The 22,871-nt window shown below is 41.2% G+C and overlaps 1 protein-coding gene and 2 non-coding genes across 6 annotated transcripts; all 3 read left to right on the top strand.

The window, feature by feature from the left end:
- The first annotated feature begins 2,812 nt into the window (after window positions 1–2,812).
- Window positions 2,813–19,398, top strand: KANSL2 (KAT8 regulatory NSL complex subunit 2). Of its 4 annotated transcripts, none has more exons than XM_044421885.1 (10): window positions 2,813–3,142; window positions 3,987–4,245; window positions 7,773–7,951; window positions 9,353–9,467; window positions 11,685–11,848; window positions 12,805–12,971; window positions 13,418–13,514; window positions 14,433–14,686; window positions 16,315–16,367; window positions 17,520–17,642. In XM_044421885.1, the coding sequence occupies exons 2-9, from the start codon at window positions 3,995–3,997 to the stop codon at window positions 16,324–16,326; spliced, it is 1,239 nt and encodes a 412-aa protein (XP_044277820.1). In that variant the 5' UTR covers window positions 2,813–3,142; window positions 3,987–3,994; the 3' UTR covers window positions 16,327–16,367; window positions 17,520–17,642. The 4 variants fall into 4 exon arrangements, with proteins under 4 accessions (XP_044277820.1, XP_044277819.1, XP_044277818.1 ...); XM_044421884.1 differs by lacking the exon at window positions 16,315–16,367 and adding an exon at window positions 18,622–19,398 and having other exon boundaries at window positions 2,814–3,142; window positions 17,520–17,810; XM_044421883.1 differs by lacking the exon at window positions 16,315–16,367 and adding an exon at window positions 18,622–19,398 and having other exon boundaries at window positions 2,817–3,113; window positions 17,520–17,759.
- On the top strand, window positions 13,584–13,719 carry LOC123019347. Its single transcript, XR_006413913.1, has one exon. It is a non-coding gene; the product is annotated as a small nucleolar RNA SNORA2/SNORA34 family (small nucleolar RNA).
- Window positions 18,334–18,468, top strand: LOC123019349. The gene has a single exon (XR_006413914.1). It is a non-coding gene; the product is annotated as a small nucleolar RNA SNORA2/SNORA34 family (small nucleolar RNA).
- Window positions 19,399–22,871: the final 3,473 nt, after the last annotated feature.

The raw sequence follows: 22,871 nt of genomic DNA, 5'->3' as shown, positions 1-22,871 counted from the left end.
TGTAAACATTAAGCAGAGCTGAATAAATTTGCATAACTTCTTATTGCAAAGTGCTGGTTTGGGAGAAATGAGGTTGGGAAATTAATTACAGAATGCACTGAACAACTGCCACCATAACCATGTGAAATCTGGCTGCTTTTGTTCTCTGCTGCCTTTTCAAACACAGAATATCTTGGCAAACGTAAGGACTAGAACATTTTATTAATGAAAGCTTAGATTTCCACGCAGCTGAATTCTCTGCAGTACCACACATTTATTCTTCCTTTTCAGTACACAAGTCTAGTTCATTTTTCTAAAATCGGGAGGTTGGTTTGGCATCTAGGCATCTTGATGGTACCCTGTTAAAACAAGGGTGAGGAATATAGGCCACCAACATCTGGCAAGCCACACAACTCCCATCATTCCTCAATGCTTGACTACACTGGAAAGGACTGATAGGAGTTGCAACCCAACAATATCCGGAGCATCATATGTTTTACCTGGCTAATGTAAAAGATCTATGGAAGGTCATTTTAGTAAGGACTACAAATTCTGTAACATGATTTGGAGCAGAATCCTATACTCAAGATTCATAGCCTGAGGAACTGGCTGATGCTTGCAGATCTTAAAACTCCTTAAATTCCACCCACAAAGATAGCTGTCAAAATGGGTAGAGGCATGGGGGAAGAGCGCACACCAAATCCTTTGCTCCTTCACTAATGTTAAGAACAATTTACTACCAGTCTCACTTGGTTGATTTCAGGAATGGTGGTGGGTAAGAAATCGTGCTACCTGCACTGGCATGTCAGAACAATGCGTATGATTGACTTAACACCCAGTCACAACATAATTTCACTAGCATATTAACCCCCTACAACAAGGAGTAGAATAATAGAATATGTGGCTATAACTCTTCAGCCTCATACTTTTATTTATTGGGTGATTTATTGTAAGCCGTCCAGAGACATGCAGTAATGGACGGGTTAGAAATACCCCTAATAAAAATAAATATATACATGAAGGTCTGGTAATACAGAACTGGAGAAAGCATATTGCAAAAGGTTTGTATATAAGCTGTGTATTATATACACTTTTCTGCCGTGCAACTATTGGTGCAAACTAATCTGCGTTCTACCCTACATCTTCCCAATCATAGCATGAAGTGCTCCAGCTGGTGCCAATTTCTTGTTCCTGGTTTGTCTTCACAGAGACCAAACTCTGTCCCATACTCTGTTTCATGCAGATCATAAAATCATAGAATAGAGTTGGAAGGGGCCATGAAGGTCATCAGGTCCAAACCCCTGCTGTTGCAGGACACCCAAGTTACACCATCCCATTCAGATGGCCGTCCAGTTTCTTTTTGAATGTGTCTCATGTGGGAAAGCCCACCACCTCTCTAGGCAGCTCATTCCACTGTCCTATTGCTATGACAGTGAGGTGGCTTTTCCTGATGCCCAGCCTGAACCTGGGTTGTCACAACTTGAATTGATTATTCCATATCCTACACTCGCACCAGCAAGATGATATCTTGACCATCCTCTTGCAGGGTCCCCTTGCAAGCACCCTGGCAAATAATTCTGAAATATGCTCCACTTGAGGCTTCCCTTGCAAATGGAGACTGCACATAGAGCAGAATTTGGCAGGTTGATTGTTGGGTAGTAAGTGTGCTATTAGCATACTGTACCTTTGCTCAGAGAACCACACTGGCAAGCAATATGTTGTTGAGTCAGGTTCAGAGTGGTGATATTGGCTAAAAATAGGCTCTAACAACCTGGGACCAGGTAAACTGACAAACTACATTCTCCCATATTAATCTGTTTACTCTGGCATGTGCTGATTTTAAGGCCTAATTTAGTAATCTCTTCGAATTTTTGTAGCTTTATATTGTAACTGTTTTAATGAAATTTGAACCCTACCCAATGATTTTGTAACAGTGCTAGCAAATAATTTAGTTCTACTTGCTTTTGAGTAACTGCACCAAGGAGGGCTTTAATCTTAGGATGGCCACTTGGACATCACCAAAACATGCTACTTTGCCTAAAATTGAAATAAGTACTGTAATTTAAATATATATTTTAAATAACACAGTATGTCATCTGTGTCCAGGTGGCTTGCGCATCCACTCAATATGCTGTTTCAGTGCCACGTGATGATAGTGACTTGGACTGGATAGCCCTTCAAACAGAGGACTGTCCTTTGTAAAGTCACACTATGCAGATTTTGAGGCACTACTCTTCTTCATAACTACTATATTAACTTCACAGTGCAGAACTTTGCTCTGCCTACCCAAGTGCACCACATTCCACTGTCAATTTTGCTATATCGGTTCAAAACGGCTGGTGCCTCTGCCATGTCAAGCTGCAGTGATGCCTTTGCATTTATTATTCTATTAATAATAATCTTCAAGCAGCACTACACTTTCAATATTTGTAGGTAATGGCTTCCTGTTCCACTACAGTTGCACTAACGTTTTCTTATAATTATTGGGCTATTTGTATTTCATTGCAACTTGATGTTACTATTTATAATTTTTAAACCGTGTGCACGCGCGCCGAATCTGCAACTTCATGCATTTGCTGGGCTTTAACCCATGACAGCTTATACCGTAAGAAACCTTTAACGTGTTACAAAACGGTTTGTGTGCAGACCGTACTTACGAAGTGCAGGAATCACAAGGGCAGCCCTTCTCTCACAAGTATGAAAAGGTAAAGTGTCAACTGGACCACGATTTTTTTTTTTTAATGGGGGAAAGGGTTAAACTTCCCCTTCCTTCAGAGGAAACTCTTTGCCCTGAACAGGAACTACGCTCAGCCCACTACCGCGCCGTAGTTCGTGGAGAGCAGTTGTTCCTGGGCTCGAACGGCGTTTGCTGAAGCGCAACACTCGCGTCTACCTGCGCCTACTTAACCCCGGACCTCGCGCACAGCCAGAATAATCAGCCAAGGCTCGTTCCTCTCGTCCCGCACGGCTCGTGAGCAATTTTTGGAAAGAATGATGAGACACCGCCTTCCCGCGTCCACCCGCTCGAATGACACCGTCTTTAGCCAATCCTGTCCTCGCTTTTGGCGCCCCCGTATTGGCTGGCGATAGCTAGCTCGAGGCCTTAGTGAGGGAACTCGAGCGAGAGGAAGAAGGTAAGATGGCGGACGCGGGAAGGGCCAAGGTGAGGGGCGTTATTCCTCTCATCGTCCTGTTGTGAGGTCGCGGTGTCGGCAGTTGGGTGCGGGGTTTTTCTGCGCTGTCTCTCACGGGCAAACGATAGGAAAAGGGCCGTCGGCGAATTGCCCTTTATCGAGGGCAGAACTTGGGTGGCTGCGGCTTGGTCGGAATTTTCAAGGTCTGAGGGTGCCTGGGTTATGTGAAACCCCTCAAGGGTACTGGGAGAAGGTGGAGAGGGAGTTTCTTTTCAAAGGGGTTTATCTTTTTAAAGTGCAAAGATATGCGTGTGCCCGCGTGTCGCCGTACGGAAACTTCTCCCTCTCCCCCTTGGTGTTTCCTGTGTCCTGCTACAAGGGCGCACTCCGCCCAAGCACCCCCAGACCGTTTCGCTGCCGGCAACTGCAAGGGTAAACGAGCGTGGCCTAACAGGGGAGCAGAATGTGGAGGAACATGGCCGGGGCGGGAGCGAGAAGGGAGGCGAGGAAACGTTTCGTGCTGTTTCTGGAACTCCGACCGAAACTGGAGCTTGGCGCTCACTACTGGTTCCCCCCCCCTCGCCGCGTGTCCCCAGGGTGGTTGAGTTTGGGTGGGTCCGTTTAAATCTGCAGCTTGAATGAAGCACTCTGAAGGTTTCGGGTGGAAACTTGTACTAGGTTATTTCTACTTTTAAGTTAGAGGAGCCCAGGGTATGTAGAAAGCTTTTAGGGGATAGGATGGGAGAGAAAGTTTTGTATATGGTGTAAAAATGCGCCCACTTACTTAGACATGTGTTTAAGGCCTTGGGGACAAGAGCTTGAGTATGCTTTTTTACTAATGACTTATATGTATTAATGCAATATTCTTCGTAGATACTGGCATGAACAGAATTCGGATCCATGTTTTGCCTTCAAGTAGGGGGAGACTCACCCCCTTGCCAAGGCCACAGGAGGCCTTGCTGTGTGCCTTTGCTCATCGTCCATGCTCTCAGCCTCGTTTGGAGGGACATGAGTTCTGCATTAAGCACATTCTTGAAGACAGGAATGCACCCTTCAAGCAGTGTAGCTACATTTCCACTAAGAATGGCAAGAGATGTCCAAATGCAGCTCCTAAGCCTGAGAAGAAGGATGGGTATGTGTTCTGTACGTTTGTGTTATCTCTGGAAATTGGCTAACATCTGGTCTTACATGTGGAGGTTGTGAATGCTAACATATAAAATAAGTCTAATGCAAACAGAAGAATGTGAGGCATAGTGGTGTGATAACTTGAGACTTAACTAGGCAGATGACACACACCACACTGGCCTTATGCAGCTGCTTCATGTAGTGGTAGATTCTTAAACACATTGCACTGCTAGAATTGGCACCTCCAGAAAGTTCCTCTCTTCCCTTTTTTCCCCCCTTAATAGTTTTTTCATTGTGGAGTTGCTCTGCTAACATTCTGATTGAATGCATGGGGACAGTAAAATAGACGTATCAGAATGTACTTGTCAGTGCTTTTAAGTGAATTTTGAGTTCTGTGCACTATCCAGTGCAAATTGATGATGAAGTCTCATTTTAAGTGTAGGATTAAAACCCTTCTAATTTAATACTGAAACAACTGAGAAATTACTAGCTTCCAACAGATACTCTGGCTCAAAGTAAGTTGACTCTTGTTGAACTACTTATTGGATCCATCCTAGATCCATTAGCCCTACTAGACCAGTAATTCCCAAATGCTGTTAAATTAAAGAATTGCTAATAAATCTAAGAAATTTAAAGGATGCTGTAGTACCAAAGTATTAACTCTGGGATGAAACTGCCTGATGCTTTTCCGCATGAATCAGACTATTGCATGCATCTTGGTAATGTGGTACATCTAGATCAAGTCATGCTAGTTGTTTATAGCAAAAAGAGGTGATCATGGACTGTGCTGTTGTCAGTGGCACAGGGCCACTGTTTTATGTTTTATGCCTAGATCAGTTACTTAAAAATTGGAGGTGAACTACTCTGAGGTTTGATCATTCTTAACCTGCATTCATAAGTAACTCAGAACTACAGTTTATCATACCTGGAACAGCAACAAACCTTGTGCACTTCCCACTTGTATAACTGTAAGACAGAAATTAGAACTTTTTACCACTTTATTTAGAACAGCTAACTGCTTAAACAAGCAGTGGGTTGTGAATGAGCAGGAATGAACAAGCATGCCAGTTGTCAACTGCTTGCCCACTCACACTCCAGTAAACAGGCAGGGACTCTGTCTCTGGCCCATTTAGTACAGGGTTGTTTTGGACTGCACCTTGCAACAATCTTGACCATTTGGCCATGCTGACAGGGTTTCTGAGAGTTGGAGTCCAAAACATCAGGAGATATACCCTTGGTTTAGTGTTATATGTGAATGCAAAGTGGTGAATTGAAACCACTTGAAACTTAGAGGTTAACTAGTAACTTTATAAAACCTTGATGAGGTTAAACCATTGGAATACAGTTCCCCTCTAGTGAAGTACTGCTACAGTGGTACCTTGGCTTACGAACTTAAACCATTCCAGGACTCTGGTCGTGGTCCAAACTGGTCGTGAGCCAAATCAGATTTCCCCATAAGGATCAATGTAAATAAGGTTAATCCGTTCTGCAACTTTTTTTTTTTTTTTTTTTTTGGGCTCACAAAAATTTGAAGCAAAGTGACAAACAAAAAAAATTGCGGCCATCTCCCCCCTCCCCCCAGCGATTGTGTGTGGGGGTGAGATGGGCACGATCGTGGGTGCACTGGGGGGGAGGTGGATGCGGGCGGGCACAGTGGGGGCAGATGCGGGGGGGAGGCGGGCGTGCTCAGGCAAGGAGCATGGGCGCAATCACGGCCATCTCCCCCCCCCCCAGCACGACTGCGATTGTGCCTATGCAGGGAAGGCGGGCACGCTCGCAATCATCACCCAATGCAGAGTTCGCAACCTGTAGCAAAATTTTTATAAAATTTATGTTTGCGGCCCAATTCGGTCATGAATTGAAGCATTCGTGAGCTGAGGTACCACTGTACTATAGTCCTAACCATCTTCTCTCCCTTGCCTTGTTCTTTTTTGATATGTGACCTTGGTGAGTGGATTCATTTGCATCTGTAATTAAGCATGCTTATGTATGTTGCCTGATCTTTCACAGTTAGCTGTGCCTGCTAGCAGGGAATGGCAATAGGTGCTAATAGGTTATAGGGCAGAAAAGCTTTTGTCCTTCAAACTGTGCTTCTGCCTCCTGCAAGCCACAATTTGATGTTGGGTTGAAGTTGGTTTCAAGATCTAGGCTTCTTAGAGGAGCCACAAGGTGTGAAGTTCTGGATGGAAATTTATGCTTTTCTGCTCTGGTAAGTTCCTGTTTGGTTTAACCACTCAGTCTTGCTGGAGGAATCAACTGGGAACAATTACACAGCATGTATGAGCACAGCATTTTGTGAGAATGTTACAATTCTCAAAGTACTTTTGTCTTTTCTGACTGATTTATAACAACACCATGTGCTTTTACATTAAGGGTAATTTGATGCTTTAAACAAGGAAAACATGCATTATTGTGGCTGAAATTATCTCAATGTTCAGGGAGAAAAAGAAAAAAAGTGCCTCTTCGTTTCATTTAAAGGATAGGGTATAGATGTGTATATGCTGCATGAATACTTGGGAGTGCAGAAGCAGACTTTACAACATTGCTTTGACTTCACCAGTATCCATTTTAGTGATAGCTGCATTATTGTTTGGTGCTTCATTATTAAAGAATTGTAACTTGAAATGGCTTGGGCCCCAGGGTGCAAGGAAAGCATTTACTTTGTATCAAATGTTATAAATCCAGGTGCCAGCACAGCAGGAATCTGGCACCCAAGGTCTTGGGAGGCATCCTCATCCCTTTGTGATGTAATTTGGGAGTTATCAGAAGTTAGGGCTTCAAGGATGCAGGAAATAACAGCAGTGACTGGTTAACAACCAACACCTGTAGTAAATGGTTGGCCCCAAGGATTGGGAAGTGCCCCATGGGTCAGCTGACCAGTGTTGCTGGGATGGGGGTGGGGAATAAAGAATAGAGGATAAAAGACTAGAGGTTCCACTCTGCTGTCTGTTTGCTGTGTCAAAGAATGCTGTGAAGCCTTGTGCATCTTGATCCTGTTGAGGCAGAACTCTGAAGTATACCTGAGGATAGTGTTAGCCTTGTTATTTTCTAGTTCAAGTGGGACAAGTCCCTGGGAGTTGGGATTTATTATTGGCAGTGAACTGTATTGTTGCTGCTGCCCAACTTCCCATTTCACTCTGTTTTAATCCCTTTTAGATTGTATGTTTAAGCACCCTCAACCTCTGTGTTTTATCTTTCTAAATAAACTTGTTTGTTCCCCAAGCTTGGGTTGTCATGCACAGAATCCAGTGATGGGTCCTGGAGTGGAGGATGGGGGAAATACTAGGCAGGATTTTGCCCAGGTCAGCAGGGGAACAGGAAATTCCTGACGGCTTTCCATTACAAGAGTGTATGTTAAATTTGCTTTATATGTGACTAAATTATTTATCCACTCTTATTATTTAATCTATTGTATATTTTGTATTGATTTTTTACTCCATTATTTTTTAAAAAGCAACGAGTACTATTGCTCATTCTTGGGTATTTTTGAAGCCTTACATAAACTGCTGGTTTCTGTGTTGCCTTCCCATCTAGAGTATCATTCTGTGCTGAACATGCTCGCAGAAATGCCCTGGCACTACAGGCTCAGATGAAGAAGTCTAATCCTAGCCCTTTGCGAGAGTCTCTCCTCTGTCAATTGAGCTCTTATGCTAAGACAGAATTGGGTTCCCAGACTGCAGAAAGTAGCCGCAGTGAAGCTAGCCGGATACTGGGTAAGTAGAATAGGCAATAATGGCACCTCTGGCAAACTGTTGAGGCAAAGGAGGCAGTTAGTATTGGCTTATTACATCCCAGTTTAAAATAATTCCATTTTGTAGTTGAAGTGCTGACGCCAAACAATAGAAATTGTTAGACTTTTCTCTTTTGGAAAATAGACTTTTGGAAATAGAAAATGCTAGACTTTTCTCTTAGCATTTTCTAATAGATACTGTATCTGTTTTTGGTTAGATGTATTATTGAGAAACATAGGTGCATTTAATATGTTAGGCAGAATATCAGCATGGGACAACTTGTGCAGCATTCAGATACCTCTAAAATTGAAAATCACTTATTTGTATAGTAATAAAGAGCATTGACTTAATAAAGTCAAAAGCTGGCTGGTCAAATAGTCACAGTTAAGATAGTTTGGGCTTTTATTAGGGAATCCTGAAAGTACAATTTCCCAAATTCTCCCCATCAGTGTATATCAAGAAGTGCCCTATATCCACTGGTGCACTGTGCCTCAAGCTCAGATCTTGTTTAACAGAAGCAGTCAGAAGTACATGTGTATTTGTATTTACACTTTGGGTTGTAAGAATTCAGTTGAGGGAGGGACATTATATTGGTACTCTTCCTAGTTAGTCTGTGTTATTACTGAACAGTTAAATCATGTTTACTTGCCTTACAGCTTTTCTGCTGTCAGAATGTTCTGTCTTATGTTTGCAGGCACTTGTTTTGGGGGATTATTTTCTGATTAACGAAAAGCATAATTGCTCCTTGGAGCCTGATGACCAGTTAAACGTACTGGAAGAATGAAAGGATGATCATGTGGCTTGTTGTCAGCATGCTACCCAACCATAATGTGTAGTTTATTTCCTTTTGATATTAAACTAAGTTTCTGTAGCAGATTATGGACAAATCAGCCTCACATATAATTAGGATATTAATGGACAATTTGTGTCTAAATAGACGGTATTATTTATTTTCTACCATTTTCCTGCAAGGAACACAAGATAATTACATAATCCTCCTCTTGATTTTATCCTAACAAAAACCCTAAGGTCAGCTAGTGAGCTTTGTGGCTGAGTGAGAACAAGAACCTGAGTCTCTCAAGTCCCAGTCCAACACTCTTAACCACTACACCACACTTGCACTCAATATCTCTTTGAGTCAGTTTGCCATATTAGGCCAGCAACAGGAATAATTCCGTCAGAACTCTTGTGAGATTTGTCTCTCAATCACTTTGAATTAACTGGTGGTTTTTTCTTGCAACATGGAACTTCTTTGGTAAATTGTGAAAATTACTTTCTTTTTGGTTTGTGTTCTTGAAACTTTGCATATGTTTCTGATACTGGATTTTAGATCCTTAGCAGACCTTTCTCCAAATAACAAATGCAGTGGATTTCTCCCTCCAGATGAGGACAGCTGGAGTGATGGCGAGCAGGAACCTCTTACTGTAGATCAGACATGGAGAGGTGATCCTGACAGTGAAGCAGATAGCATTGACAGTGACCAAGAGGACCCCCTCAAGTGAGTCCTTTGAACAGTGATCCTTGTCTGAATTTCTGCTACAGAATGGTACATTTTAGGAATTCAGTTTCAAGAAATACCAAACCATTTCTGTAAATGATTACTGAAGCTTTCAGTTTAGATGTTTATCTCAATGTGAGCCTCCTTTCAAGGGAGAAGTGGTGCTGTTTGTGTGACATACTCATGTCGGTTAGTGGTGGGATAATGGAAGGTTCACTTCCTGCTACAAAAGATGTAACAAAGCTGCCCAAATGTGATCTTGGTTAGCAGTTCTGGTTTAGTCACAAAATAGACTCTGTGTTGGCTTTATTTGCTGGACCATTCATGCCCACACTAGTATACTTTTGTAAAAGCTGTATTATAAACATTTAAACTTAAATTTGTGTCTTGAACTATCTCAACAGCTTGGAGTAGATCAGGATTTTTATTGAACCCCTGCCCCTGACTCAGGCCTCAGAATGCTTCCAAAAGATGTAGTCTTTGATGTCATTCCAATTATGTAAAAGTCCTCCATGCATTTTTGTTGTTAGAACTTGGCACACAGATTATGCATTGAACAACTGTTGAGTCAATGCAGTTATTGTGGTAGCTGAGTAATGTGCAGCTAGTCTCCCTATCTGTCACATTCTGTATTAGATGAAAGTTGTGAACTTTAAGGGAAGGGCCATATAAAGTGCATTAATGAATAGTGATAATGTCTTTTATTGACGGGTCACATGACACAACAACCTAGTGCAGGTGATTAACTACGATGGATGGGTGAGTAGTGCAAATTTCAGTCACTTCCTGCAGGGCAGCTTACTTGTGGACAATCCTAGAACCCCTTGTTCTAGGGGTTGTACCCAAGATGAGTTGTCACATTAACCAAACCTAGGGAACCAACCCCATTATGGTTATAGTGAAATGGCAAGTGAGCTGTTCAACAAAGGCAGCAAAAAACTCTTTCCAAGCTTGTCCAGGCCACAGCCAATGACAGCTGCTTCACCAAGTGCCCAGACAGCGCTTCGGAGTGGCCATCACTCTTCTCCATTGTGACTGCAATTCTTTTTTGCAGCTGCCATGGCTTTTTCTCTCTCTTCCCCAGAGATTGCTTTTCACAATCTTAAAAAACTCATTTCCTTCAAATTGCCTATGTACCATATTGGATTGGCCATCACTGATTTGCAACTTCTTCATGGTGGGGGATGCACCCAAGATTTGCACAAATGCTGTCATTACTTCTTGCTTTCTTGCTTGTTTTTAGTGGTTAGCTGTTTTCAGTGTCTTCTACTTTACCTGGGAAAGTACAGATTCTTGGTTATGGAGCATGGAATTGACACCTGTCAGAATTCAGGCTTCCTTTTAAAATAGGGCTTTGGCATCACTAATTATGCGTTTTTTGATAGGGACAGGTGCAGATTTCATGATTGCATATGTCCCAGTCAGAAATATGATCAACAAAAATCAATTTTCAAAAAACAAAAGACTGTGCAGCTTATTCACAGAGTGAGTTTTCATGTTGTGCAAATGTGACCATTGTCTTGCACTTTGCAGAATGACAATGCTTTTAGCAGCTATTGCTACCTGTAGTAACAATATATTACTATCTGTAGTAAGAGCACTCCAAATACTGTGATACATAGTTGTAATCTGCTGAACTCGTTGAAGTATCTATGGAAAACTATTGTGTTCTTTGTTTTTAAGTTTACCAAGTTAGAATCATCTATTAGAAGGTGCAGAGAAAAATGCTGGAAATGCAGATGTCCCCTTTTGATGGTCAATCTGTTTGGCTACTTTGTTCTTAAGTACTTCCTTTTGCTACCTGACTCTTTAGCTCTTGGGTCCTCAAACTATGGCCCTCGGGGCGGATTTGGCCTGCCATGGCTGTGCAGGTGAGGAGGTGGTGGCTTGCTTGCTTGGAGATGGTCTCTGAGCAAGCAAGCCGCCACCTGCCTCCCGTACGCGTGTGCTCGCCACTGCCTCGCAGCACAGGTGGGGAGATGGTGGCTCGCTCGCTCGGAGATGATTTTGGACTTTCTGGGAGATCGCCAAGCAAGCCACCACCCCGCGTGCCCGATGCCGCCTCACCAGCCCACAACGATCACCGTAGCCTTTTAACTGGCCCCATATTCAAAAAGTTTGAGGACCCCTGCTTTAGCTAGTTCTTCTTTGTTAATGAATAGTGAGTAAGCAGGGCATCAGATTGCTTAATTATTAGATGGGATCCTGTTTGCACAGACATGCTGGTGTGTACACTGCTGAGGAAGTGGCACTGATCATGCGAGAGAAACTGATCCGACTGCAATCTCTGTATATTGATCAGTTCAAACGGCTTCAACACCTCTTGAAGGAGAAGAAACGCCGGTACCTGCACAGCCGCAAGGTGGAACATGAAGCCATAGGTAAATGGCCGCAGTTACAGCTTTAGTTCAGGGATGCAGCTCAGAGGCTTTGCTAATGCTGATCTGAAATTCATTAGGGCAGCCATCTGAAAGCAATTTACCAAGAGCTATAATGCTTAGTGCTTGAACAGTTCTCATTTCTTGCTTGTTAATGTTTTACTGAAATGGTACTTGCTTAAGTAATCTTCAATTTAATTAGGAATTTGCTAAATCCTAGTTTGGAATACTGTGCACCATCTGTCTCCTAAGAGAGCTGCATTAGAGCCACAAACATGGAACACACTTTGGACACTATATGAATTTGGAAACCTTGTGCAAATATCAAGGGAAAGGTGGACTGCTACTTTGACTAACAAATGGTCTCCCATTTCCTGAATTTTATAGAAGGAAGAGTACTTTGCTTAAAGTATCACAGTTGACTGCCTTGTAGGACCAGCCAAGTGACTTTTCCAGCACTGTTTGGAAGCTTAACTTCCTGTCAGCTAGCACAAACAAACCCAACGGCTTTTTATACTATTCAATTCAAGCCAGATGTTTTGGAATGCATGCTCTAAAAATATGGCTCAAAGCCTCATCTGGGGCAATATATAAGCTAGGAAAGATCCAGAGGATCCTCTACTGTAGTCTGAATCTTTCTTCTGATCACTTTTTAAAATTTGTTGAACCATTGTATTCACTCTGATACTGGAAGTTACCCAGTTTTACAGATAAGACAAACTTTTCACTAGGTAGTGGATCTGCAAGGACTTGCCATTTTGCCTGCATGTTGCGTTTTGCTTAATACCTTATCTGAGCCAAGGACCAAGAGATGGAAATTTTGAGCCTGAAGTAAAATAACATTTTCTCAAAGAGGTTCAATAAAACGACAGGTGCTCTGCTTATGGTCTGTTGGGATTTTCAACAGGCATGGTAGTACCTTGAGTCTGTCTTGGGGGTGCTTCCTTGGTGTCTTCCAGGTAGCAGCCTCCTGACAGGCCCAGAGGGACTTCTGGCTAAAGAACGCGAAAACCTGAAGCGGCTGAAATACTTGAGACGGTATCGACAGCGCTATGGTGTGGAGGCGCTCCTACACCGGCAACTGAAGGAACGCAGAATGCTGGCCACTGAGGGTGCTGCCCAGCAGGTACTTGCGCCAGGCTGCTCTTCTGTGCCCATTTAGCTTGTTGGTGGTAGAAATTGTAGTCTTAGTGATTTTCTCCATGAAGGTCAGGTATGGGCCTAAAATAAACTGCCTCTGAAGTGTTGAAGACTTTCAGATGTAAACATATCTTGTGCTATGTTCACAATTCAAAGTAAAACAAAAATAGTTAAGTACTTGGAATTCCTTGGAACAGTGAATGCCTTTATGGCTAAGCATAGCTTCTTTCACCCTGACTTCATCCTGGCAATTGAATGCTTATCAGCTCAGCCTCTAAAATGGTTATAAAGACATCTAGAAGAAACGTTGCAGTGACTCTTAGTGTGCATGTGTATGCATGTGGTGACTCTGGAATGGGAAAAAATCCTATTGGGCAGTAGCTTTCAGCAGCAACCTGCAAATCTTCTTTTGCTGTGATTTGTCATCTTCAGGCACATACCACTCGTTCCAGCCAGAGATGTTTGGCCTTTGTAGATGATATTCGGTGTTCCAATCAGTCGCTCCCAATGACAAGACACTGCCTTACTCGTATCCTTTTACCATCTCAGTTGTTTATGTTCTGGCAATCTGAGCACCTAACTAGGTTCTGTTCCTTTTTTGGCCCTGAATCAAGGCTAGTGGCTTGTTGTAGCCTCTGGTTTCAAACAGGAGCCCAAAACAGGGTCTTCCTGTGGTCTGTTGGCTGTTTCATAGTTTTGGACTGGAACAGTCAATTCAGTTGGAAGCAACAACCATACCTCAGGAAAAAAATAGTATGACCAGAAACTCCATGTATCAATATGTACAAACAGATGGCTTTTGTAGAATGTGTTGTATGCTTTAATTTTAGCAAGCCAGTGTGGAGTCTATTGTATCTTCACCGTGGTATCCAAGAGGTGGCACTTAAAAACTCCTATTCTGATTTAGACTAACTATAAGACCAAGCCATCAGCATATTATTATTATTGTGGTCTTTTCCTTCATACATCAGCCACTTGTTTGCTGACAAAAGATTACTTATTTCAATATGTTAAATGTCTTTAGTAGAAATTCAAGCCTTTTGTGGCATTTGTAAGCCTGTTTTTCCAGCATAATTCCATAATATGGGATAATATTTCTGCAATAAAGTTAAGTTGTTCTGGATTTGTTTGCTTATTTCTGTACCACCCAATAGCCAAAGCTGTTTTTGAACAGACTATACTAGTGGCCTGGGAGTTACAGAGTTCTATCTTAAGGTTTTCTTCTGTATAGAGGAATTGTAAAAAGGAGATAAAAATAAGTAGAAAAGTTGTCTTCCTCCATTTATAACTCTCATCTATTCCTCCATGTAAATTTTTCCATTTTTTAAAATTCCAAACCTGATGGTGTGTTAAAAATCTGATTTTGATAGTTTCTCTTAGTCCTCATGCTTTGGGAGGGCTCATCTCTTTTGCAAGTCTTGCCCATTGCCTTTGACTATATTTTCAGATATTTGCCAGGACACCAATCAGCTTCTCTTTAAGCTGTGCCAAGGGTCAGAAGAGGCACCTTGCAGCAAGCCAGTGCCTGTAAGCCTCTCTGAAGATCCTTGCTGTCCACTGCATCTCCAACTACCACCTCAGATGTATGTTCCTGAACAGGTACTTTGTGTTCCTGAGGAGCTGGAAGCTGCTTCCACGGATCTGTACTTGAGTGCAGCTGAACTCCGACCCACAGAGAGCTTGCCATTGGAGTTCAGTGATGTAAGTGTATTGAATGCTGCGCCTTCCTTTGATGCTTCAGAAGGCACCGTAGCCTCTAAGCTGGGTATGAGTGTGTCAGTAATGATGTGGGTTGAAGCTGCATGGGCAAAATATAGCTACAGATGTAAAATTTCCAGACACGTTGAAGCCATTTTGAAAACATTTATTCTGGAAAAAAAGGGACATTTTGGGAAAATTGAAAAAATGCACTATTAGAATCCATTGCAGATTGAAAGATACTTCATTGCTTTAGGAATAAAAATGTATAACTTGGCTTGGTATAAAATTACCATGTTTGGCATACTGATAGTACTGTTATGTATTCAGACAAATACAAATGGAATTAACTTTAAATTTTTGTTAACTGTAAAGAACAACTGAACTACTTGGAGCCACTTTGGTTTTGCTAGCTCATAAGGAGGAGGCAAAAAGGAATAAAAACAGAGGAAAGCATCAAAAATTATTAAAACAAAGCGTGCAGTGTTACAGTGTTAGGCTGACATAAAGCACTCATTCCCATAAAAAAAACAGAGGGAAAAGTGAAGGGCAGGGATGTTGAACCAAGATTCAGTCAGTATACATGAAATTTGGTCAATCATTTTCTCAGCTGTTGCAATCAGTATACGTTTCTACTTGAACATCTTCAATTTTGTTTCTCGATAGTCAGCAGGAAGTTCTAAAAACTGAAAATTTGAAACAGATTGATACAAGTTTGTCTGCTATTTCATGCATCAGTTTATTTCTTCATTTGATGAATTTCCAAACATAGAACAGTTCTTTTCATGTGATGGAGAAGATGGAGAAATCTGATGTGGGCAGGAAGTGAGAGGCTGTGTTGCGCAACTCTGTTTTGCCTCTTTGTAGGATGGATATGGTTGACAGATTCCAGACTGCATTCTGGACCAAATCCCCAAAGATGTTCTGTATTCTGCAACATTTGAAAGCACCTTTCTAACATCAAATGTGCTGCTGATTTAGTAATCAAAATGCAGCAACAGTACTACCACAGTGTACATTTCTGTCTTTGAATCTTGGATCAAACAGATGACAATAAAATTCTTCCCGATTCTTAAGAGAACTTCAGTACTTGTATGTGGAAATACACTTCTCAAAAATAGTCGTTTTTATCTTGGCCATTTGTTAACAAATTTCTGACTGATTTAGATGCAGTGACAAGAAACATCCTCAAGTACTGTGTTCCTTATGCTTCTGAGTACTTTTAAGATTCTCAGCTATTACTGTTTTCTTGATGAGCATATTTGTTTTTTAGTGAATGGTGATCACTCCACACATCAAGTCTTACTATTGAACTTAAATATCACTATCTTACTCTTTTCATTTTTTTCTTCTTGAAGTCTGCAACTGCAATAGGAGTAAACTACTTCTGCTGTGGATCTTTTGGAGGATGTTCATTTATTTGTGTGATCCTATTAGGAATCAAGCTTAGCCCATAACATGAACATCCTGTTGTAGGAATATGTAGATAGTTGTTGTGTTGTCTCATACCCTTTTCATATTACTTGCACTGTCAGTCAGCAAAGCAAATGCTTTACCACACCCAATTTTCTGTAAGATTTCACATATTTAACTGATACACACTGCAGTATGTCTGTTCTCTCTTATTTCAGTGCTTCTGTTAAAAATAATCCTGGCATCTGTAGTGCAGTGGAGCACTGAAAGGGTAAAATTACTTTGTTCTTTATGCTTTTTTCTTCTTGGTGTCTACACAGGAGAATGGTGGGGAGTAGACAGACAACAAAGGGGAATGGAATAATATTAAATCATTTGGAATGATAGAGTGAAGAAGTGCATTTTATTGTGCATTTAAAGATGCTAAAAAAGAAGCCAGGGAGTAGATCCAGTGGAAGGAAGTAGTACCTGCATTTTGAAGGAATTCATTTCTGTGAGATCTGTGTATTGCTTTTGATTGTGTAGTTGAGTTCTAAGTGATTTCTCTTAGGAAATGAATTGTAGGGGTTTTGTACCTGTTTGCAGCAGGAGCACATCTCATTTTAGCATATGACTTAAATTACCAGCCATGTCATCTTTCCCTACTATGACTCTAACATTAAATAATTTTAACTCCTAAATGCATCTTTTGGGGAATGACTGGAACTTATGAGTTAGATAGGATATTTTGCAATGACATTTTTTAAAATAATAGACCATTATTCATATATACTTAGAAACTTTGTTAAAAAGCTATTTCATTCTAGGTAGGTGGAGTTCATATGCTTCCATGGTTTCTTCTTTCTTAACTGTGACTGTTCTGGATTTCAAGTAACTCACCCCTTTGCCCACCCCATCTTTTGTTTGAGAAAGAAATCAGACTTGCTGTGTGTGCTAGCAGATCTCTTGCCCATAAAATATCAGTTATACTTCCTTTTCTCAAGCTACAACAACACACAGACACACACAGACATCCATCAGTATGGCATAAAGTTTGCACAAGATGAGAGAATTGCCCGGGTATTCATAGAAGAATCTTGGTAGTCTGAGCTTAATCATATGGGATCCTCATTTGATCAAATATTAGTAAGTCTCAGATTTTCCTGCCCAGCTGTATTATAGAATTTCTGCCTTACCCTGCAAAGGGGTGATGATATGGGGTATCATTTCAACATTTCAGGAAAAAATGAAACCCTTTTTAAAAGTTGAATGGCTAAAACATTAGACTGTGTCCTGCTTTAATGGAAAGGGATGTTAATCTGACACCTTTTTATGCGTGCTGATTTTGTTTGTCACTTTAGAAGAAGCTGAAATAGTGTTAAAAGTTGGTTGGGAGGAAGAAAATGGAACACACAGGTTTATTTTTTGGCTTTCTTTTTCATAGGATTTGGATGTTGTTGGGGATGGCATGCAGTGCCCTCCTTCTCCCCTGCTTTCTGATCCTTCTATGGCTCTCGAGAACCAGCTGAACAAAAACGTTGCTGACATCCCCATAAGCTTGCGTTCAAGTGAAGAGTCAACTCAGCATGGTCATCTGAACCAGGTGGCACAGCCAGGCAGAGGGAGCTTTTCCAGACACACTGTGTCTCCTGCCTCTGAGTTGCAGCAGGAGTTACCATTGCAGGTACTGAGCCAAGCTTGGAGTACCTTTCTGTAGCAGAAGTGGATCCTTTCCGTGAGTACATTTAGAGTGCCCAGTGAAGCGACTTGTTCTATAATGATTTCTTAAAATCCAGCCAGCCTTACCATGTGCACAGACTAGGCACAAAGGGAAGTGGTAACCAATGCTTGTTCGTCAAGGGGATTAGCCATCTGCTCACTGTATGTGTTGGGGGAGGGAATGAGATGAGGATCACCCCCCCCCGTACAACACTGCACAGCTGGCCTGCAGCATTAATGTGGGGTGGGGGAGGGTTAGGAGCTGGCAGGTGGTTGAGGCCTGTTAATGTGAATTTCTACAGGCCTTAGGAAATATTCTCTGCCTTTTTCCCTCTATTTCCTTTGTTGCTGACTTGCTACATTCTGAATATATGTATAATCTCAAAGTTACTGCACATCTGTTTCCCTCGCTGTACTTTTTCAGCTTTCTAAAGATGACTGTGTTTTGCTTCCCTGCCTGCTGAAATGGGAACTTTTCAATTCTGATTCAAATTCTTAACAGCTGAAAACTCAAAATGATCTGCTCCCAACCCATTCCGCAGGCCCTGAATGAAGGCTCATCGCTTGCTGTAGCCATAAGTTTCAAGCAGGTGCCCAGAGGAAAATTTTCCCATGGTCTTTTGGCTGTTTTGAATTTCAGAATGGAATAGCCAATTCACTGGGAAGTAACATCCAGCAAAAAGATTGGAGAAAGCCTTCTAGTTTATATCTAGACCCAAACTAAGACTAGAGTTCTGAAATTGGATTTTTTTTCCACGTAACCACACTCTTGGCTTGTGAAAAGCAGTAGGGTACAATTGTAACTCCTCATTCTTTGTCTCTACTAGAATATGCAACATCTTGTGTCGAGTGGGTCTGGGCTGGAGGAGAGTAAAAAAGAAGAACCTGCAACTAATGGAAATTCAGAACCAGCTTCCATCAGCTGATAGAACTCTCAACAGATGGAGATCCACATCATGAAGCAACTGCTCCCCTTGAACTCCTCTTCACTTTTTGTGTTTCTCAGTCTCCCTATGAAATCTTCCCAGATTAGTGAAATGTCTGTTTGGAAGGCCATGTGGAAAGCAGGCTTCAAATGCTATCCCAGCAACTGCCTTTAGACCTTGTTCAGTGATTGCCTTTTACATTTCAAACACAAAGTTGCTATCTGATGTAAATTCAGAGAAAGCATGAGGAATAACTCAATGCTTAAAGGATTGAGAGGCTGAGCTTAGGTTATATTCATAGTCACAGTTACAGTCTTTGATAAAGGGAAATGTCTTGGAGTATTTGCTATAGTGTGTGCTGTGGGGGATATGTCTAAAGTAATGGGTTTGGCCATGCTAAAGGTGGAGCTTCTAATTAGCTGTACTGTACACTAGCCTGTTTGTCTGTGCAAAGGCTTTTGCAAAGGCTGTACAGCTGTCTTTGTCTTCCCCACTCTGCTCCAGCACTGAAGGCTGTAAACAGATTCCCACTTGTAGCTTTAGCTTGTACAGAACCCTTGTAGCATAAAATAAAAGACACTGGATAAAGTTTATAGCTTACTATTCTAAATGCATAAATTTAATTGATTCCCTTCTCAGTCTCTCAAGGGAAAATAAACTAGAGCCAATTTTTTAAAATGGCCTTTGACCATTTCTTAAGCAGAGGGAAAAGGGAGCAACCACATCTTTCCTTGGACTGAAAAGTAGCAGGGGCAAATCCTGTAATTTCTTGATGCATACTTGGTGCAGTGACATCATTGCTTAAAGCAGGGGTGCAAAAAAAAATTGGATAGGGTCTGAATTGATACTGTCATCCAACATCACTGAGCATGTCTCACCCATTTTACCTTTTTTTGTGCTGGGAGAGGCACAGAGTTCCTCCCGGCACAGCCTGAATTTCCAACTTCACACAGTACACACCATCCCCATAAGACATGACAGCAGGGATTTCTGCAGGGGGCAGGGCCTAGAGGCCAGATCTCACCTTTTGGAAGAACCCAAGGAATTGCCATCAGCTTGATGGCAGAACTTATGCAGACTGGCAATTCTGCATCCCTTGCTTAATAATTTGATGGAAGTTTAATGTTTTGATCCCTAGTGAATTCTAACCTCCATCAGAGTGAACTATTTTCCTTCATGTTAAGGGCAACTTTTGTTATTGGAAGTGTCTTTTTAAGATGCTGCAGGAGAAAAGGATAAATTTGGAATGGTTGTCGTACAGCCATAACTATTAGTGCAAACCTATGTGTGACTTAAGAGATTGCTTAGAATGTGGAAGTGTTCAACAGCTGTGATAAATTCCTTCTCAGTTGTAGAACGTTTCCATAGAACTTTTCTGTTTGTGGAACTAATGGAAAGGGTGCTATACTTTGGAGACGGGCTTTGCCATATTTATTAGCATGTGTTTTTTGACATCTGTAGGTAGAAACTTTGGATGAAGGGACACCAGTCACTTTAATCATCTATGAATGTGGAGTTTCAGAAACATGAAAGATCTCTCTCATTTCAATAAGCTGGTTTAAATATGTAGACAAGTGCCCAGAAGCTCTCAAGAGCAACTTTGCCAGAATTCAGGCTTGTTTGAACTAAGCTTTATATTGGACCCCCAGATCCATCAGCAAGAGACTGCTACAAAAGACATAGACTTCATGTAAAAATTCTGAACCCAGGAATTTATTTTAACTACCAGGATTGTACTCTCAGCCCATCCACAGAACAATCCACTATTCCAGTTAGTCATGTCTGCTTTTTAATTGGGGTGCAGCTGCTCATGCTTTTAAACAAGTAGGATGTGAAAATCCTTGCTGATCTTACTGCAAGCCACCTGGAGATCTGAGTAGTTCCGGATCACCTGCCCATCCCAAGAGATGAGGTTAACTATGGGTAGAGCTCCAATTTTTTCCTTTGGAGCACTGAATCTGGAAGGCTGTGCACCACCACCCAACTTTGCATGGACACTTGCAGAAATAAAGGTACAGGGCCCTGATGATCTTTGTTGCATCTGATCTCCCAGATTAGCGGGCTTTTGGATATGTGCTTCACCACTTGCTATCTACCCTTGAATCTCCCTGTGGTTTTCTTCATTGCTAATCAAATCTCACTCTGCATACATTCCTTTTTTTTTAAATAAGTGTCCTTTGGAGAAAAGGTCCTTTAAAGACACACAAGCTTCAGAGTATATATGAATTAATATATGCAAGTTTGCATTTTTTTGTCCTTTGAATCTTTGGTAGCTACCACTGCCTACCTTTGTTCTAAAACTGGGACAAGCCATGGGAGGACAGGAGCTAATGTGCCACAAATCAGAAGGTATGATACAGTGTCAGTGTGCTGAACGATAATTGTGGAATCCTTTCTTCCTATGGTACAAGTTGGTGAGCTGAGATGCAGGTAATACCATAGCATTAGAAAGGCAGTTGAGGGAGAGGTAAAATATACCATATAGCCAAAATCTCAGGAGTTTCTGGGAAATACCCAAAGTCTGCTGGTCTCCCAAGAAATCTGCACAATTTCCATGAAAACTAAAAATAAGATTTGAGTTTTGAAAACGGTAGAAACAAGGAATGTGCCATCAAGTCATCAAAATACAGCACCCCTATGAATGAAAGTCTTCCAAAATGTCCTTTGACAAGCCTTACCCAGTTCTTGCAAATTCAAGACTGATTTATGAAGTCAATCCATCTCACAGTTGGTTTTCCTTCTACCTTCACTTTCCATAGTAGCATTATATAAACTAACAAGTAAGGGTCTGGTACTCTGGTCTGTGTATTTATATGTATCTTGCTTAATCGTACATATCAAAACACTATTGGGAAAATGCATGGTTGCAGTAACTGCAGTGGTGTGTCATGCTCTCAAAGAGTATATGCTTCTGTGATGGCTCTGGAGGGAGGAGGCACAGTTTGCAGAAATAGACTGGATAAGCTGAAAATGTGAATGTGTAACAATTTGGTTTTATATTTGGTTTTTCTACTCTAGTGACACACATCTTTCCAACTGTTTTATTGGAGCTACAATTGGCACTTGCTTTAGGGCCTTAAATTTTCCCTCCCTAGAAATGCTGTTTTTTCTATTAAGGAAATTACCAGACTGAAGCCAAGTATTTACAAGGCTCATGTGCTTATATTGGATCTCTATTGCAGCTGCTTTACTTCAGTTTTCTTTATTTGACAAATGACACATTTAGCCATTTTCTGACTGCTTCATAAACTTCCCTTAAAGATGTGCAAACATGGGGGGGAGCCAGTTACTTCGTTAAGTCACAAGATCTTGTCTTCCTCCCATAACAAGAACAAAAGGAGTTATGAATTGCAGATATGCTATTGCATGTCAGTTCCATCTTTCTTTGTACAACAGTATGTGAATGACTAAGAAGTCTGCTAAGTTGAAATAAGTGGGAACCATAACCTGAAAACTAAATAACCTTTCATTGCATTCTTGCAAGTGGTCTGATAGTCAATTATTTAATATACTGTGGTATATTAAGAGTTGACTGAAGAGTGTATACATCTCTATAGGTCCCTTTCAAAGTTACCTTTGAAGAAATGTAACATACTTTGGTTATATTGAAGGGTAACTTAGTGGTTTTGTCAAGGATTTGAAATAAGATTTAAAAAAAAAACCTTTAAACATACTATTTAAGTGTATTTCAAAATAAAATTTCAGTAGGAGCTGAAAAAATGCTATTGTTTTCAAACCAAGTGGTTAAGAACTATGTTTCCTGTATTAAGATTACAGAATCATGGTCGTGTCAAGTTTATTTTTAGTGGAACAAAATGAGGGCTGACTTTAATTATAAGGTCTGTGAAGCTGCTCAAAGCCCATAAGCATTTGCAAATGACACCAGCCTCTCTTGGGAGGAGTTATGAGGGGGGAGGACCTCTGTTCTCTCAGGTTCTTCCTAACCAGACTGCATAAGCTTCAAGAACACTGAGGGTGTGCAAGAAAGGAAGAATAACTGGAAAATTCTTCAACTGCGTTAATGACTGGCAAACTTTGTGTCTGACAGGAAAGATGACAAGTCCAAAGAATAGGTAAGTAGGAGTTTGCTAATTTGGGACAAAAATGGGAGCAGAAGTTATAAAGCTATATCTTTCTATACATGTTTTGTT

The sequence above is a fragment of the Varanus komodoensis genome, unplaced genomic scaffold (assembly GCF_004798865.1).
Source record: "Varanus komodoensis strain SLA01 unplaced genomic scaffold, ASM479886v1 scaffold12, whole genome shotgun sequence".
NCBI classification, from domain to species: Eukaryota; Metazoa; Chordata; class Lepidosauria; order Squamata; family Varanidae; genus Varanus; species Varanus komodoensis.
Note: the sequence above shows the minus strand (reverse complement) of the source record. Positions and strands in the feature narration are given on the sequence as shown.

Coding starts and splice junctions, on each gene's coding strand:
- KANSL2 (XM_044421883.1), top strand. CDS start 3,995: ATGAACAGAATTCGGATCCATGTTTTGCCTTCAAGTAGGGGGAGACTC. Junction 7,952..9,352: donor TGAAGCTAGCCGGATACTGG/GTAAGTAGAATA, acceptor TTCTCCCTCCAG/ATGAGGACAGCTGGAGTGAT. Junction 17,760..18,621: donor AGCAGGAGTTACCATTGCAG/GTACTGAGCCAA, acceptor TGTCTCTACTAG/AATATGCAACATCTTGTGTC.